This window comes from Aptenodytes patagonicus, chromosome 6 (genome assembly GCF_965638725.1).
Source record: "Aptenodytes patagonicus chromosome 6, bAptPat1.pri.cur, whole genome shotgun sequence".
In the NCBI taxonomy this organism is placed as follows: domain Eukaryota; kingdom Metazoa; phylum Chordata; class Aves; order Sphenisciformes; family Spheniscidae; genus Aptenodytes; species Aptenodytes patagonicus.
The window spans coordinates 20,393,233-20,408,515 of record NC_134954.1 but is presented as its reverse complement, the minus strand read 5'-3'; the positions used below and the strand labels follow the sequence as shown (position 1 = coordinate 20,408,515).

Below are 15,283 nucleotides of genomic sequence, written 5' to 3'. Positions count from 1 at the left end.
AAATTCTCTGAGCTTATCATGAATTAAGGTATAGCTTGTTCTGATGATGAAGCAAAATTATTTAAAATCAATTATAACATAAAAGACACATCCTGAACTAGATGTTCACTGATCATTCTTGATTTACAGCCTAACATCCTAACCCTAAATGGAAATCCATACATCACTGAGTCAAAGTAAAAAGACTTCAGATAACTTATGCTAGAGCAGGAAATTAATCTTTTCCTCTGTTCAGAAGCTGTTAGCATTAGCTGGGACATTAACAGCAACCATAATAATTACTAGTGCAGCTATTTCACCATCAAAACTCTGTGAGCATAACAGAGATTTCCAAAGCACAGTCAACAACTGCCTTCCTTTGCCTTTAAAACCAGCCCTGAGTCATTTTGGCCACCACTTTATTTTACAAATATAGAACAGCTGTGGAGCAGCTAATGACTTACTCGGAGTCCTCTGGAATAGTGAAAACCTTCCAGGCTTGTGCTCAACCGCTAAGCAATACTCCTTTCTACGTAGAAAAGATAACTTAAGACATTTGTGCCAATATGATATTAATGGAAGCAGCTTTTTGTTGGGTTTTAAAGAAAAAGACACACTGTTGAAATGTTACTTCCCATAGTTGCATGACCATTTATATAGAGAAATATAAATTTATATAAATGTGTACATATCTATAGATACACATATTATACATTATGGGCATATACATACATACATATATACACACAGCGTTATATATACATACACAGATTTGTATATACATATATATAAATATATATATACACACAAATGCACACACAGCTTGCTTCTTTTTAGCTAGCTATAGTTATAAATTCTCCCTCCCCCACGGAGCCAAGATGATCTGAGTTGCCTCTGCTGAACTCCCCACGGTTGCCTTTCCATCCCGAATTAAATATAATACTCATTATCCTGCCATTCTAGTTTCTGAGAAACTTGGCAACCTTTCTGAATGACTTCAGATGCAGCAATTTCTCCTGCATTGCCTCTACTAACCTATTCTAGGAGATGCAATATGCTGCTAAGATTAAGTGTCCAAAATGCTAATATGTCTGAGAAGTGCCTCCACTGACCTACACTGAGAATGTAGGTCTTAATGTATCTGGTTTTAGCTTCATAACCAAAATGCCCATATTTTTAATAACAGTCCAAAGCAAGTCATATACCTGAATCTCCCAGAACTTTCCAAAAATCGACTTCTACACTTCAACATGCTAGCATATACATGTATACACACATATATATACACACAGTATATATGTATATACTGTACATACTTAGTATTAGCGTTTCCATTACATACATCAGTCGCCCTGTTCCAGTAGAAGTAACAACATAGGAGGCAGTTATTACTGTTTTGAGTTAAGAGCAACTAATTTTAGGTTGTTGCAAATGGAACATCTCCACTTTCTCTCTGATGCATACCTGTTAGAGATCCATCTTATCAGTGTTTTGTGCTCTGAAGGCTTTAACAGACTTTGGCTGGCTGGTAGGGGCTGGCAAAGCACAAGGCATGTAATACCACCGCGGCTAACCTCGGGAGGCTGCTTACAAAGCTGAGTTACAGGTAGGCAATCCAGTCGATACATCTTACAGAATGAAGTCTTGAGGTGCAAAACACCACTCTATAGAAAAACCCAACAAAGATAACCGTATTTTCAACTGGTCTCCATTTCATGCACATGTTCAGTGTGCAAACCGAAGTGTTAAAACTTATTGTCAGCCAAATGAATATCTGTGCATGCAGATAGGTAAAAGCAATGTTGAGAATGCCAGCAATCCGGAAGCTGGTTGAGAACTTGGGCCAAATGCAGGAAAAATGGGATTCTGTGAGATATTTGTTTACCTGGTCTAAAAAGAGAGGTTTCAACAAGAATTGCATGTTGTTATTGACTGTCTCTAACCCAGCAAGATGCTTGACTTTCAGGTGCCATTTGCACTGTTAGCCTTGGCACAGTTCCCAGTTGTCACAACTTAACCCATCTCCCAGCGATGCCAATGCCATTCCTTCCATCAGCATCGCTGGCTGTAGTATCATGGCCCCTCATTGCTCACAGGAGGAATATCTATATTTATATATATAAATTAGATAAATCCACATTCTTACTTTGTTGGTTCAAAACCAAAGGGGAGAATTAAACACACACTGAATGATGACTGACTCCTTGCCTTAATCAGTGCCTTTAGTTATTCTCAGTGAGGGCTGCAGAACAAGAAGCCAATAGCTATGACTTGCCCTTTCTCTGAAGAAAACGCTAACATAAACTGGATCTAAAAAATACCTTTACTTGCCATATTTCTTTGCTTGCCAATACTATCCACTTTCCAAAGCAGCCAGGTTTTTGGGTCACTGCAAGAAAACATAACAGAAGTGATGCCACAAGAAACGATGTTCTCTAGTTAAGAAGAATGCATTAGCTATACATCTTTTTCAGCAGTGCTTTTATGAAGACTGAGCAGATGTGCCCTTGCATGGCAGTTTAACAGCACCAGAGAAACTCTGGATGAGTTTTCTAAAGAACACAGAGACAAACTTTTAAATGGCCAGCATCCATTACTGACGTCCAGGTTTTTTAAAGTTCATCTTTCACAGAAACACTACAACACGATATTTCTAAGTGTTCAGCACTCCCCTGCTCCCTGTGGACACAGCACCGGTACCTCCAATGGTGCAGTACCCCAGGTACCTGATTGCTCAGGGTAAGAGCTAATGGTGGAGCAGATCAGCTGGCCACATCTGACCCTGTAATCTCACTAATGGGAATTTCTTACATCTTCCTTTGAGTCCTGGGCACTCTCAGGAACGAGAGGACACAGCAGAGTGAACACATTTCAACTCTAAGCCTGAGTGGCAATTCCTATGCTCTTTTGAGCATAGCTCCTTTGTTCTCCAAAGAAAAGAAAGGAAAGAATTAGATTTGAAAGTCCTATTAAAAAGAATTTTCACACTGCAATGTTTTCCTCTCTCCAGTCATACTCTGAATAAAATCAAACAAAACAATCACAGAACAAAAAAACCCCAAACATTAATTAGCCTTGATTTCCAAAGCCACAGCCTCCAAAGTTCAATGACAGACTTCAGTTCAAGGATTATTCAGATGAGGGATATTATATATATACACACACATATAATAACTTAGAGACCAAGTACAAAAACAAAGGTTTACGTAGCTTTCTGGAAAACCCATCTCAGTTTAGGACAGTTACTGTTGTGATAGACTGACTTCATTTTAAACAAGTATGGTCTGAAAAAATATTAACAAATACATTCCTACAGTTCTTTAACATGTAAACCAGCTACTGTCTCCAGAAAAGCAAAGCAAAGCTGATGAAAGCAAGAAAAAAAAAACATTTTACCATAATCAGTATACTAATGCCACTTTAACATTTGGGGAAAGTCATTAACTTCAGCTGAGGTGGTCCCTGTAGGACAAAGACTCCTAAACCTTCTGGGGTTTTTTTGTTTGTTTGTTTGTTTAGAATTACTGTTACAGGAGCCCCCACCGGCAATGGTGCCAGGTCCCACCAGCAGAAGGGATGGCAGTGCCATCACAAGCAGCAGCATGTCTCAGGTCTGTGCCAGCCCAATAGTGATTTATCACAATTCAGGAACTCCTGCTTGAAATTATTCAAGCCCTACTGCAAAATCTCATCGCTACGGAGAACCTCCCTTACTGGCACAGTGCTACAACAACATGCCAAATTGCCATGCCACATGCCATGGACAGGAATATTACTCCACAGTTAGTGGTATCTGTTTGAATTCCCAAATACGGAGAGATTTGACCCCTGGGTAACCTAAAACATTTCTTCAGAATTCATAGAATATACAGGATATTCTTGAGAGGTTTAGAAAATTCTAGTAGAAAAATGAAGATGTTAGAAAAAGTAAATGGACATTAAAGATTCAGTATATGACATATGACTGAGTTATTAATATTTTATATTGTGCTATGCCCTCTATTATTATCTATTCTTTTTAAGGCACCCAACATCTTAGTATTGCATATACATACATCTGTATAATGTCTAAAAATAACCCCACACTTAAGATTAACATCCTTAACATTCAAAAATTTAAAGACTGATGCAACGTCTGCTATACAGAGACTGCCCAGTACGACTGTGGGACAGGGAATTCCTATAGCAATGCCAGTGGCTCTGTTCCTTTGAGCCTTCTCCCATCATTTTTCCACAAAAATGAGCCATCTGACACTGTTATGAAAACCACCACAATATCGACCAATTTAACAGAGAAAATGCCACCACAAGGGAGTATTTCCAAATACTTTCACAGCGATCAAAGGTAACCTGCAACATTTCACCCCAGTAGCCTTCTGGGGAACACCATGTGTAGCAAAGCTAATGCCTTCATCAGTAACCCCCCTAACTCCTCCAACAACCTAAATAAAAATGAAAATAGAAGTACATAATTTTAAAAGCAGGAAACTATAAGGATCAAGCAGAAGACATTTTAAAAAATTATGAGACACAATTGTCAGTGCCTGTTAATATTCTTGCTTTTAAAGAAAAAGGTAATTCTAATAAAGTATTTCCAAATAATTTGCAATTTTTACATTAATAATCTTGTTCGCAACATACCTATGATATTGGGTCTAAACTCTGGTACCAATTTCCACATTTCTTGAATCTGCTGAGACACACTCATATTTGTCTTTATGTGAATGCTCTTATTTTAAAATAAAAAGTGTTCAAGATTGCTTGGTTAATTTGTGAAGGAGGTCAATAAGAAAATTTACTAAATTGACAGCAAAACCATTTTCTCTATACTTTTACTCATTTTATTCTGAAACAGTCATGTGGAGTACTTGTCTCAAAATACTTGAATCCACTTAATATATGTTGTAATTTTCTGAGATCAGACTTTGCTCTTCATTCGAGCCTGTTGACTAAAACTGAGCAGTATTGTCGTATTTCATCACTGGCTTCAAGGGAGCAGAATTAGGCCTCCAGTCTGTACCCACACAAGAGTTTGTTCCAAGCGCATTCCACTTCTTCCACTAGCTCGAACAGGCTTTGAATTGGGGCATAGCTGCATTTGCCAGAATAAACGAGAAATTTTTCAAGAAGTGGGAAAAAAGATGTATTTCCACTCACATCAGCATTACAAAGTGTTAAAAATAGCATATTTTTGTACAAAAAGCTGTTGTTAGCATGAAGAAGTTGTGAAACTACATACTGGGTGAATTTATTCTACATTTCTTCCATGCAAATAACTGTCTTGTACTGTGTAACCCATACATAAATTCACTGTGAAACCCAGTTACGAGGAACTCAGATTTAGAATCAAGTCTTGGAAAACTCAGCAAATAGGAATATGCAATGCGCAGCAGCCTGGTTTCCAAGTGCACATAAATCCACGCTGTAAAAGCAAATGCCTTTGGAAGAAGTGCAGTTCTGGAACGAGTTCACACCTAAGTGGCTGGAGCATTGCCAGAAGTCGTACTCTTTGGTTGAGTAATGTAGATAAGCAATGAACTTCCAAACTTGCGGTCAAATTCTGCACACTTGTTTCACGTGAACATTTATGTTATACCTAAAGCCAATTCATCATATCTTATTTGTGTGATCAGTTCATGTGAAATAGATACTTGAACAAAGTAGAAGTAGCATAGCACTCATGAGTTACTGCTTGCACACATTAGTATTTCAGAAACGTAGAGCATTGCATATTGACACTTTGTAGAGACCTTTCTGTCCTGTTGCTGTAAACGTTTGCAGCACAGAACACAAGTTCTTGCTCAACAGTGGTTTTGTGTGGAAAAGTCTCTGACAAAATCTTGAGCTACCACTGCTTAACTCAAGGCCACTGAATCTCGTAATAAATGCCCTGTCTGTAATATTCACCTAACTAGAGCAGTACGGGTCCTGGCTTGCTGCGACAGACGTTCAGAGATGGATTGCTTTCCAGGAGTCAGATTATTATTCATACCATAAAAATTAACATCTTTCTTCACTATTGATACAGTCAAGAGATACATGAAGCAATTTCCAAGTCTCAAACAAATCTTTTAACCCAGGTAGAATACGATAGTGACATCAATGACAATATCCAGGAAATACTGGAAAAAGAGCACTGATAATTAAGCACCGTTACTATCCTTTCTATTTTTCTATTTTCATTATCGGCTATGACTAGGACTTACCTGGCCTTTTTTTCTTTTCCACCTGTAGGAAGAATTTCAGTATAGTCAATGAGTGAATAAAACAAACACATGATAAAAGATTTACTGCCAGGTTCTGAGCACCGCCACAAGCTGAACTGCTGAAGCTGATACCAGCTACTTGTTGTACAATAATGAAATAAGCTAAAAAAAAATTATTTATTTAAAATAGTATCCCATCAAACAGCTCCAATGTAAATGCAGATCATTTGACTTTATTTGATTCCTTCCCAATGTTATTAATGCTACTAATAATACTGCTGATAATGATATAATTATCATTAATACTCCCTATTAATTAGGAGTAACGCAGGTTGAAGCATGTAAAGAGTCACCCATCACAGATCAGAGATGATGGATCCACTTTTGTTTCCTGCAGTGGAAAGTAATGCTGCCACCCACTCAGCCTCAGCTCAACACAATGAAATAGCAAAATAGAAGTCATCGTAACACACATTAGATATCACAGTTAAATGTTGTCAACACTTCCAGAGCGAATCATCCCCAAATGATTCCAGTACACAAGGAAAAGGAAGTTTCCTAAACAAGGAAAGAATAATAACTCAATGTAAGCCAAAAAGTATCTCTTTTAATACAAAATTCCATTCTTGTACAACAATTTTATTTCCACTGAATAAATAGATTTCCTCAGCATTCGCAGGTGAGATTACTACCTATAGTTATGCTGAAATTCTCTTGCCTTTCTGCAGTTCAATTAAAATATAAACATTATTTGCAGCTGGCCTTACTGTATTTGGATACTAGTATGAACACTTGGGGGTTTGGTGACTTTGCCAGATGTATACCGTACCACTCTTACTAGGGGTTGTACTTTAACCTGATTTATATAGCTCCATGCATTACTTGCATGTAGTCTTATCAATGTAATTATTATGATTATCATAAGAAGGATCTGGCCTTTGTACTTTGATTTTTATTACTTTTAACATGTGCATGCTCTTCTACTATCCATTAAAAAAAAAACAAAACAAATGAACAAAATCCAACGGACTAGAGCTGAAGGCAGTAGTAATAAAATGCTACCAGCTCAACAGAGGAATCTGGGAAATTCAAATGCATAATATTTTTACTAATATTATGGAGCTGATGCTAGATTTACAGACATTTGGAGCTGTCCCTCCATCTCAAAACACATACAGCTACCACCAAGGCTCAGGAAATGACTTCTGTCGCACCCAGATGCCTCTCCAAGACAGATTGACAGAAAAAGCCTGCAATAAGCATACTCTCTGAAGCTATGAATGGCGACACTTGGGGTGAAAACAAGTATTCATGGTTTTATTTCCATTAAAATGCATTGTGCTGGGTGAAATCAAGTTGTTCCCCAAGAGGAAGGAAGGATAGCCGGGTCTGTGGTGACACCACACTGTGTGCTACAACAGCCTCTGCCCCACTCCAGAAAGGTAACAGAGATCCTTAGTCCCCTAACACCAACCAGAAGAAATGCCCTAGGGGAGTACCTTTTTAACGAAATAAGAAAAAAACTAATCGCAAATCACCTGGATAAATCACTGTTACCGCTGTTCCATTAAGACAAATGATATTTATAGATATATTCGATATTTCTGTATAAAACTCTGTATTTGAAGGTCTTTCGGGTAGTGCCTCGGCGACACAGGCGCCCGGCTACGGGCTCTCCGCTTCGCGGCCCCGCCTGCCGCAGTATAAGGCGCCCGGGGGGTACATTCAGCGGGGCGGGCGGGGGCCGGGAGCGGGGCCGGGCCGGGAGCGGGGCCGGGAGCGTCCGGGCCTCCCCGCGCTCCCGCCGCGGCGGCCAGCGCTGGAGCTGCGGCGCCACCTGGCGGCCGCGCGGAGCCGCTCACCGCCGCCGGCCCGGCCTGGCCCGGCCCGGGGCCGCCGCGGACAAGACACCAACGGGAACAAGATACCAGCCGGGACCTTCCCGGGAAGGGAAATCCGATCGTCTTTGGTCTCGCTCCGGTTTCAGCGGGGAGCAAACGGCCGCGCCGGGACAGTAGGAGCGGCGCCGCCCCGGCTGCGGGGAGGAGGGCCGGGTGATGGAAGCCGTTGGGATCTTTCCCAGCTCGCTTCACCCTTTTCCAAAATTGAAATGCGCTTTAATTTCCCCCTCCCACCCCCCTCTGACTGCTCACTTCGCATTTACTGCGACTGCGAACACGAGGAACATCCACAGCAATGCCTCCCTCTGCTACCAGCAGGCAGAAGAACCGGCGCTCCTGCAAGAAACGCCACTCGAGGACGCGGTCTTAATTTTGCTGCCTATTTTTAAATACACGGGAACCGCCATGAGTACAGTGCAGCGTGGGAATACAGATTGTAAATCGGATTTTTAAAAGTCTCGGGTGGTATCTTGGCAAGAGAAGCTGTACAGGGTTTTTCTCTGTTAACATCACAGTGCATTGAACCGTTATTAATAAAATAGCTTTCAAGGTTAAGGTGGGGGAAGGAAATCTCAGTAGGGGGAAGCTGAAGTTTCAAGTTCAAGCTTTGTATTCCTATATATATATATATGGGTGTATATATATATATATATGCATTTTTTTCAAAACGTTTTATTAGGAAAGCTATACCAGACGCATCACTGTACAATGATTAAACATTACCTTTACAATTTATATTCACTTGAAATTACAGAATAAATATATGCACATTGTTGTACCTTTGTGTGTGTGTGTGTGTGTGCGTGTGCGTGTATGTGTGTATGAGAAAACATTAAAAGTGCTTCCTACAAAGCTGTTAGTGATAGGTGCCCAGTAGCTTTTTTTCTCCCCCCCCCCCCCCCCTTTTCTGTATATTTGCATGTTGCTTTTATTAGGAAAGTGCGGATGTCCTCCAAAAAACCATGGCGTCATGATGAAGTGTCACTGAGCATCCCCTAGGTGTGTGCGCCACGTTGTTACATCCTTTGGGCTGCTCGGCTCCGCGTGCCTTCCCCCAGCCCACGGGATTTCCCTTCTGCGGCCAGCGGGACCCCGCTCCCGCGCTGCGCAGCCGCGGGCGCTGCGCGGAGGGGCCGGGCTGGTGGCGGGGGTGGCGGTGAGGGTGAGGGTGACTGTGCGTGCGAGGGAGGGAGAGAGACAAGAGTGAGATATTCGAGCAAGACCCTCCCCTCCCTTCCCTCTTGCAGTTTCCAGGCATGCAGCAAACTGCGCTCGTTTGCTTCTTTGCATTTTTTTTTTAAATAAATGTACAGAATCTGTGCCATGATGGGCAAGAAGAAAGCAAGCCACAAAATGCCATCTTCCCTCCCCCTCCCCTCCAAGGGAAAATATAAAAGAAGTTTACTGCAACGGAAAAAACAAAACAAAACTATAAAGTAAATAAAAGAAAAAGGAAAAAAAAAAGAAGAGAGAGAGACACACATAGAATTTACTTAATCAGGATCAATACAAAGATCCCCGATAATAATAATAATAATAGTAATAATAATAATAATATACCTTAGACATGGCACAGTCAAAGTCTCAGTTTCAGTATAAAAAATAATGATTGATTAACATCTGCTGGCAAAAGTCTGCGAAGGCACTTCATCGATTAATGATCTGAGAACGGCCCTTCCCCGCAGCGCGCACATCTGGCGGGGGAGAGCACACAGCTGTATCCTCTACTCGCATGCGGCGGTGCCGGGGCGGGCGGCGGGGCGGCGGTCAGAACCGGTACGTGGTCTTCTCCAGGACTTCGAGGTAATCCGGCTTGGTTTGGAGTTTGGCCCTTAACTCGAGGTATTCGCTTGTGGGGGTTTGGTGGTCTGAGAAGCCCTTGCCGGTCGCGAAGAGAAGGGTTTCTTTGAGCCTGGCGTCCTGCTGGAGGTCCGGGTATTGCATGCCAGGGGGGTGGACGTGCAGTTCCTTCAGCTTGGGCACGGTGCCGTACAGGCAGTCCACGAAACCCACGGCGCAGGGCGGCGGGCGGTCGCGCTCCCGCGGGGCGCCTCCCGCCGCCGCCACCGCCCCCCCGAGCCCGCCGCCGCCCGCCGCCAGCCCGCCGCCCGCGGGGTGCTGGGGGTGGACGGCGACGATGGTGTTGAGCTGCGAGCTGGACACGGCCAGGCTCCACTCCTGCTCCTTCTCCAGCAAGGTGCGGTAGTTGGTGCCCGGCTCCTGCCCGGCGGCGGCGTGGGCGAAGCGCTCGCCGCCGCCCCGCAGCAGCTCCACCGCCTCCCCGCCGCCGCCGCCGCCCGCCGCCTCCTCCTCTTCCCGCGGCTTGTAGATGGGGTTGTTGCACATCTGGGTCACCGGGTGCGGGATGTAGTCGTAGACATGGCCCGCCGGGGGCGCCTTCTCCGGGGAGCGCTCCCCCCCGCCGCCGCCGCCGCCGCCGCCGCCGCCGCCGCCGGCCTCCTCAAAGAGCCGCGGGCAGCGCAGCGGCACGCCGCCCAGGTCGGCCGCCTCCGCCCGCGGGCCGCGGAACGGCAGCTTCCGCCGGCGACGGCGCAGCACGAAGGCGAAAAGCCCGGCGGCGACCAGCACGGCGGAGAAGAAGAGGACGAGGAGGCTGAGGATGAGGACGGAGAGCGGCACGGCGGCGGCGGCGGGCGGCAGCTCGTAGGCGGCGGCGCCGGTGGCGGAGGGCGGTGGAGGGGCGGCGGGGGGCGAGGCGGCGGCGGCGGCGGCGGCGGCGGGGCGCAGGGCGGCGGGGCAGAGGGCCGCCAGCTCCAGAGAGCGCAGGTCGCGGCGGGCCAGGCGCTCGGGGCTGGCGCACAGCACCTCGCCCACCACGCTGACGGAGCTGAGCGCCTCCAGCCACTGCTTCAGCGGCACCAGCTCGCAGGTGCAGTCCCAAGGGTTGAGCTTCAGGTCGATCTGGACGATGGCGTGGAGGTGCTCCAGCACCCCGGCCACCGGCAGCGCCAAGAAGTGGTTGTTGCGCAGGTTGAGGCGGGCCAGGGAGGTGCCGGCGAAGGCGTCGGTGGGCAGGGTGCGGAGCAAGTTGTCGTTGAGGAAGAGCAGCTTCAGGTTGGGCATGAGGCTGAAGGCCGCCGGCTGGATTTCCCTGATCAGGTTGTACTCGAAGTACAGGTAATGCAAACTCTGCAGGCCCCGGAACATGCCTGGGGTGAGCCGCTCGATGTCATTGCCGTTCAAGTACAGGCTCTTGAGATTCGGCAGGTTGATAAAAGCCCCGTCCTGCACGTAGGAGATCCGGTTGTTCCCCAGGTGTAAGAGATCCAAGGAGGAAAAATTCCAGAAATCGGAGCGGTAGATTTTCTGGATCAAATTCCCGCTCAGGTACAGCTTCTTGGCATTCAAGGGCCTGGGCAGGAGCTCGGAGATGTTGTGAAACCCTCGCTCCTTGCAGTTGACCGTTAGGCCCAGGTCATTGATGTGCAAACTGCAAGAACACCCGGTAGGGCAGATGATGGGGATGGGGGGCCGGGTCTGGTAGGCAGCCACAGGCGGTTGGTTCGGCCCAGGGTACAGGCCGCGGGATGTTGGGGGGGGCCGGGGCGCCCTGGGCTGCTTGGTGGGTTTGGGCTGCTTATTGGATGTTTTGTACTCAACAGAGGAAGCGGTGAAATGGAAGGAGGACAGCATGGAGGAAGGCTTCGTAGGCCACGCATTCTCCTTGCTGGACGACAGCTGAGGGATGCCCAGGCTGGCTTCCACCTCGGAGTCAGACAGCATGGGACAGAGCTTACTTCTTTTGATTTCCCGCAGGTCCTTCCCGTGGAAGTGGAAGGGGGTCTCGCAGGTGATGTCCCCCACCAGGGCGGTGTAGGGGATACGCTCCAGCCAGCTCTTCAGCTGCACGATCTCACACGTACAGTTCCACGGGTTCTCCTCCAGCTGGATCTCCATCAGGCTCCTTCCAATATGGTCCAACATCCCGCGGTACGAAAGGACTTTTAGCCGGTTCCCGCGCAAGTCCAAGTGGGTTAAGGACACAGACTTAAATAAATTGGTGGGAAGCATGGGGATAAGATTGTCATTTAGGATAAGGACCCTCAATTTACTTAGGTTTCGAAATGCCCCGCTTTCAATCCGTTTAATGACATTGTAATCTGCCTGCAGATATTCCAGACTTTCCAAACCCAGGAAAGTGTCATTTCTGAAAATGTCCAACTTGTTTTCGTGCAAATACAACCTCTTCAGAACTCGGAGCCCGTTAAAAGCCCCGGTCTGAATGTCCTGCAGTGCATTGTTCCCAAGGTTAATAGACACAGCATTGTTCAAGTGAAGAAAACTGTTGGTGTACAATTTCCTCATGGAATTCCTCTGTAGATAAAGTTTAAAAGGTCTTGACCACGACTCTGTAATCTGACTAATATTTATAAATCCTTTGTTGTCGCAATGTATATGGAAAAGGCTCTCCTTCACTTCACAGTAACATGGATCAAAGCAGGGCTCATCGAGTTCCTCCGAGTCCTCTATCAAGGGAATTGGTGTAGTCCATGCTAGGGCAATTGTGCTTAGAAGAATTATCCACAACATCCTTCCTTTATGAAGCGCCTCTGCCGTGGAAGATTTCATCATTTGTTGATGTTTACAAAACTGCAACGAGAAGAAAAATGCAGATTTCAGTATTTCTGTCCTGCCCCACTCCTTTTACTAAGCCCCTACCTGCTAGACTTGTGTTAGGCTCCTGGAAAGTTCAGCAATTGCTGGGCAGACGTTCACAACCAACTCTAGGGGTGTCAGATGGGCGAGTCTTGCCCTGCTTTATACTTAAGAGACGTTAGAAGGTTTAATCACGCGATATCAGCCTCCCTTATCCCCACATTTGGTAATTGCCACCTATAAAGAGGACATCACATGCAGACCACACAGCAGCATGAGCGCACAGGCTGAATGTGTTGCATCTTTACATGTTTTCCACCGTAGGACCAGTGTTTAGAACTACATGTATTTCATACTTGTTAGCAATTTTAGCTTTGTAGCCATCATAGCCCGCATTGACTACAGGGGGAAATACCAGTGGGTAGATTTCTCCAGTGTCGCACTACATCTTTCATACATGCAAACTCTCAAAGTTATTGAATCTCAGTCCTTGAATCTCTCTAGCTCCCGGCTCAATATATTCCATATGTAAGTTCAAAGGAATGTTCAAGGTTTGCTGATGTCCCTGGCAAAACGGTTCCCTTCAGAAATCCCCACAATATTTTTAAAATAGTAAATGGTTAACAACCCTGATTTAAAAGAAGATCTTCCCCTTTCGAATGCGCCAATGAATTAATGCAACTGGTATATTATCAGATAAATACATACCACATATTAGTCATTTTAGCTGATTAAAGCATTTAGAGATGATTAATCTTCCTAAAGCACATGCCCATGCGATCAGCAGATCTAAAGGGAAGTGACAGCTAAAGAGGCACCTAGGATTGAAACGCTCAGCCTGCCTTGGATTAGGGTATTTGCACCCCCAGGACCAAGCAGGAGACCCGGTTAAAAAGCTGAAAGTGGAAGAAAAAAATACCTTGGCACTTACCAGCCGATAAATTATCTATCCTACTATATACGTTTCCGAATGAAGACACCATTCTTCTCCAAGTAGATGAAAATAATACTGTACTAATGAGATGCAGCTCCTTCAACATATGGTTTCATCCTTCCTTTCACCAGATATTTTAAATGTATGGGCACAGAGAAATGCTAAGGATGGTAATAATAACGGTGGTGATGCAGCCTTCCTTGAATCACTGAAACGCCCATTAGAATTATTTGGAGCGATCGTTGCTTTTAGTCTTAATCTTTCAATAGAAAAGGTCCTTTTTGCCTTCCTCGTGTAAGAACTAGAAAATTTTGCCCCCCATCCACAAACTTAAGAGCAGAAAGATGCATTTAGGGGAAAGAAATGCCAGAGGAACAGAAAATCCTTAGGATCAACTTGCAAATGAAACCCTCCCCTGTGGGAAAGAGGAGATGGTTGAAAGCATGAAAAGAGAAATACCCTCTGCAATTAAAATCAGCATCTAATTGGGAAGAAGGGAGAGAGATGAGAGCTATATTGCAGTATCAGTCTCTCTGTCTCCTTTGCAAAATATTAGCCACTTAAGTTCTTTCTCTTCTGCAAAGGCTGTAATAAAAAAAAAAAAAAAATAAAGAGGATTGTTATATCTTCTTTTTGGAAAAGGGGGTGTCTTTGACCCTAGGCGGAAACAAAAGGATCCAGAAAGGTTGTACTTACCGGTTTGCAGGAGAGATTTTAGCACATCGTTACAAAAAAAAGAGGGGAAGGGGGAAAAAAGCTCGAGTTTAAAGATTGCTGGTTTCTCTCTGTCTCTCCCTCTCTGTGTCTCTCTCCCTCTCTCTCTACTCCTGCTGAAGCTGAGGCAAAAGGAAAAAAAAAAAAAAAAAAAAAGGAGCAAGCCTGAGACGTGCTGGGAATGCAATGAGCCCCTCAATGATCTTCTTTAGGATGCAGAGCTGCTGTTTGGCACACTCAATGGAGGAGGGAGGAGAGGGGCTGCTGCAGGCTCCAGCGCCGCCGCCGCCGCCTTCTCCGGGCACGGGCAGCGCGGAGCGGGAGGGCTGGGGCGCGGCGGAGGATCTCGGGCTTCTCTCCTTCTCCGTGTGTGTGTGTGTGTGTGTCTGTGTGTCTGTGTGTGCTGTTGTTGTTGCCCTGGATCAGGCTTTTCCACGTCATGAAAATGAGCTTCAAGAAGGGGAACAAATGAAGGGGGCGCGCTTGGCACCAGGTCGGGGGCGCGCATTTGGGAAGCCCTGACTATACATTTTTTTTCCCCTGCCTTTTTTTTTTTTTTTTTAAGAGGGAAGGAGGGGGCTGGTTGGCGGAGAGGAAGGGAAGTGGGAAACGAGCAGATGGGGAAGGAAAAAAACCAAGAAGAATCAGAGAGGAAAAAGCCGCCGGGATGGGTCACAATTTGCACACACCCCCCCCCTTCCTAAAAAAAAAAAAAAGAAAAAAAAAGAAAAAAATTAAAAAAGCCCAACTCTGAAGGAAATCAAAGATGCTCTGACTGCAAGCGCCAGCCGAGCTGCCGGGGCTGCGGCGGAGAGCAGCCCGGCGGGCCCCGGAGAGGGGCAGCGGTGTCCCGGCCCGGCCGCCCCGGCTCTCCCCGCCGCGCACCCCTGCGCCGCCAGCGCCTCCTCCTCTCCGTCCTCCCCTCTCTGTCT

At 45.6% G+C, this 15,283-nt stretch overlaps 1 protein-coding gene across 6 annotated transcripts; it reads right to left on the bottom strand.

Annotated features, from left to right (window-relative positions):
- Window positions 1-744: 744 nt before the first annotated feature.
- On the bottom strand, window positions 745-15,035 carry SLITRK3 (SLIT and NTRK like family member 3). 6 transcript variants are annotated; one of them, XM_076341420.1, is made up of 3 exons: window positions 9,647-15,035; window positions 2,301-2,368; window positions 745-1,643 (listed from the first exon to the last, which is right to left on the bottom strand). In XM_076341420.1, exon 1 carries the CDS (start codon window positions 12,677-12,679, stop codon window positions 9,854-9,856), a length of 2,826 nt encoding a protein of 941 aa, XP_076197535.1. In that variant the 5' UTR covers window positions 12,680-15,035; the 3' UTR covers window positions 745-1,643; window positions 2,301-2,368; window positions 9,647-9,853. The 6 variants fall into 6 exon arrangements, with proteins under 6 accessions (XP_076197535.1, XP_076197533.1, XP_076197536.1 ...); XM_076341418.1 differs by having other exon boundaries at window positions 2,311-2,368; XM_076341421.1 differs by having other exon boundaries at window positions 745-2,368; window positions 9,647-12,697; window positions 13,635-15,035.
- Window positions 15,036-15,283: the final 248 nt, after the last annotated feature.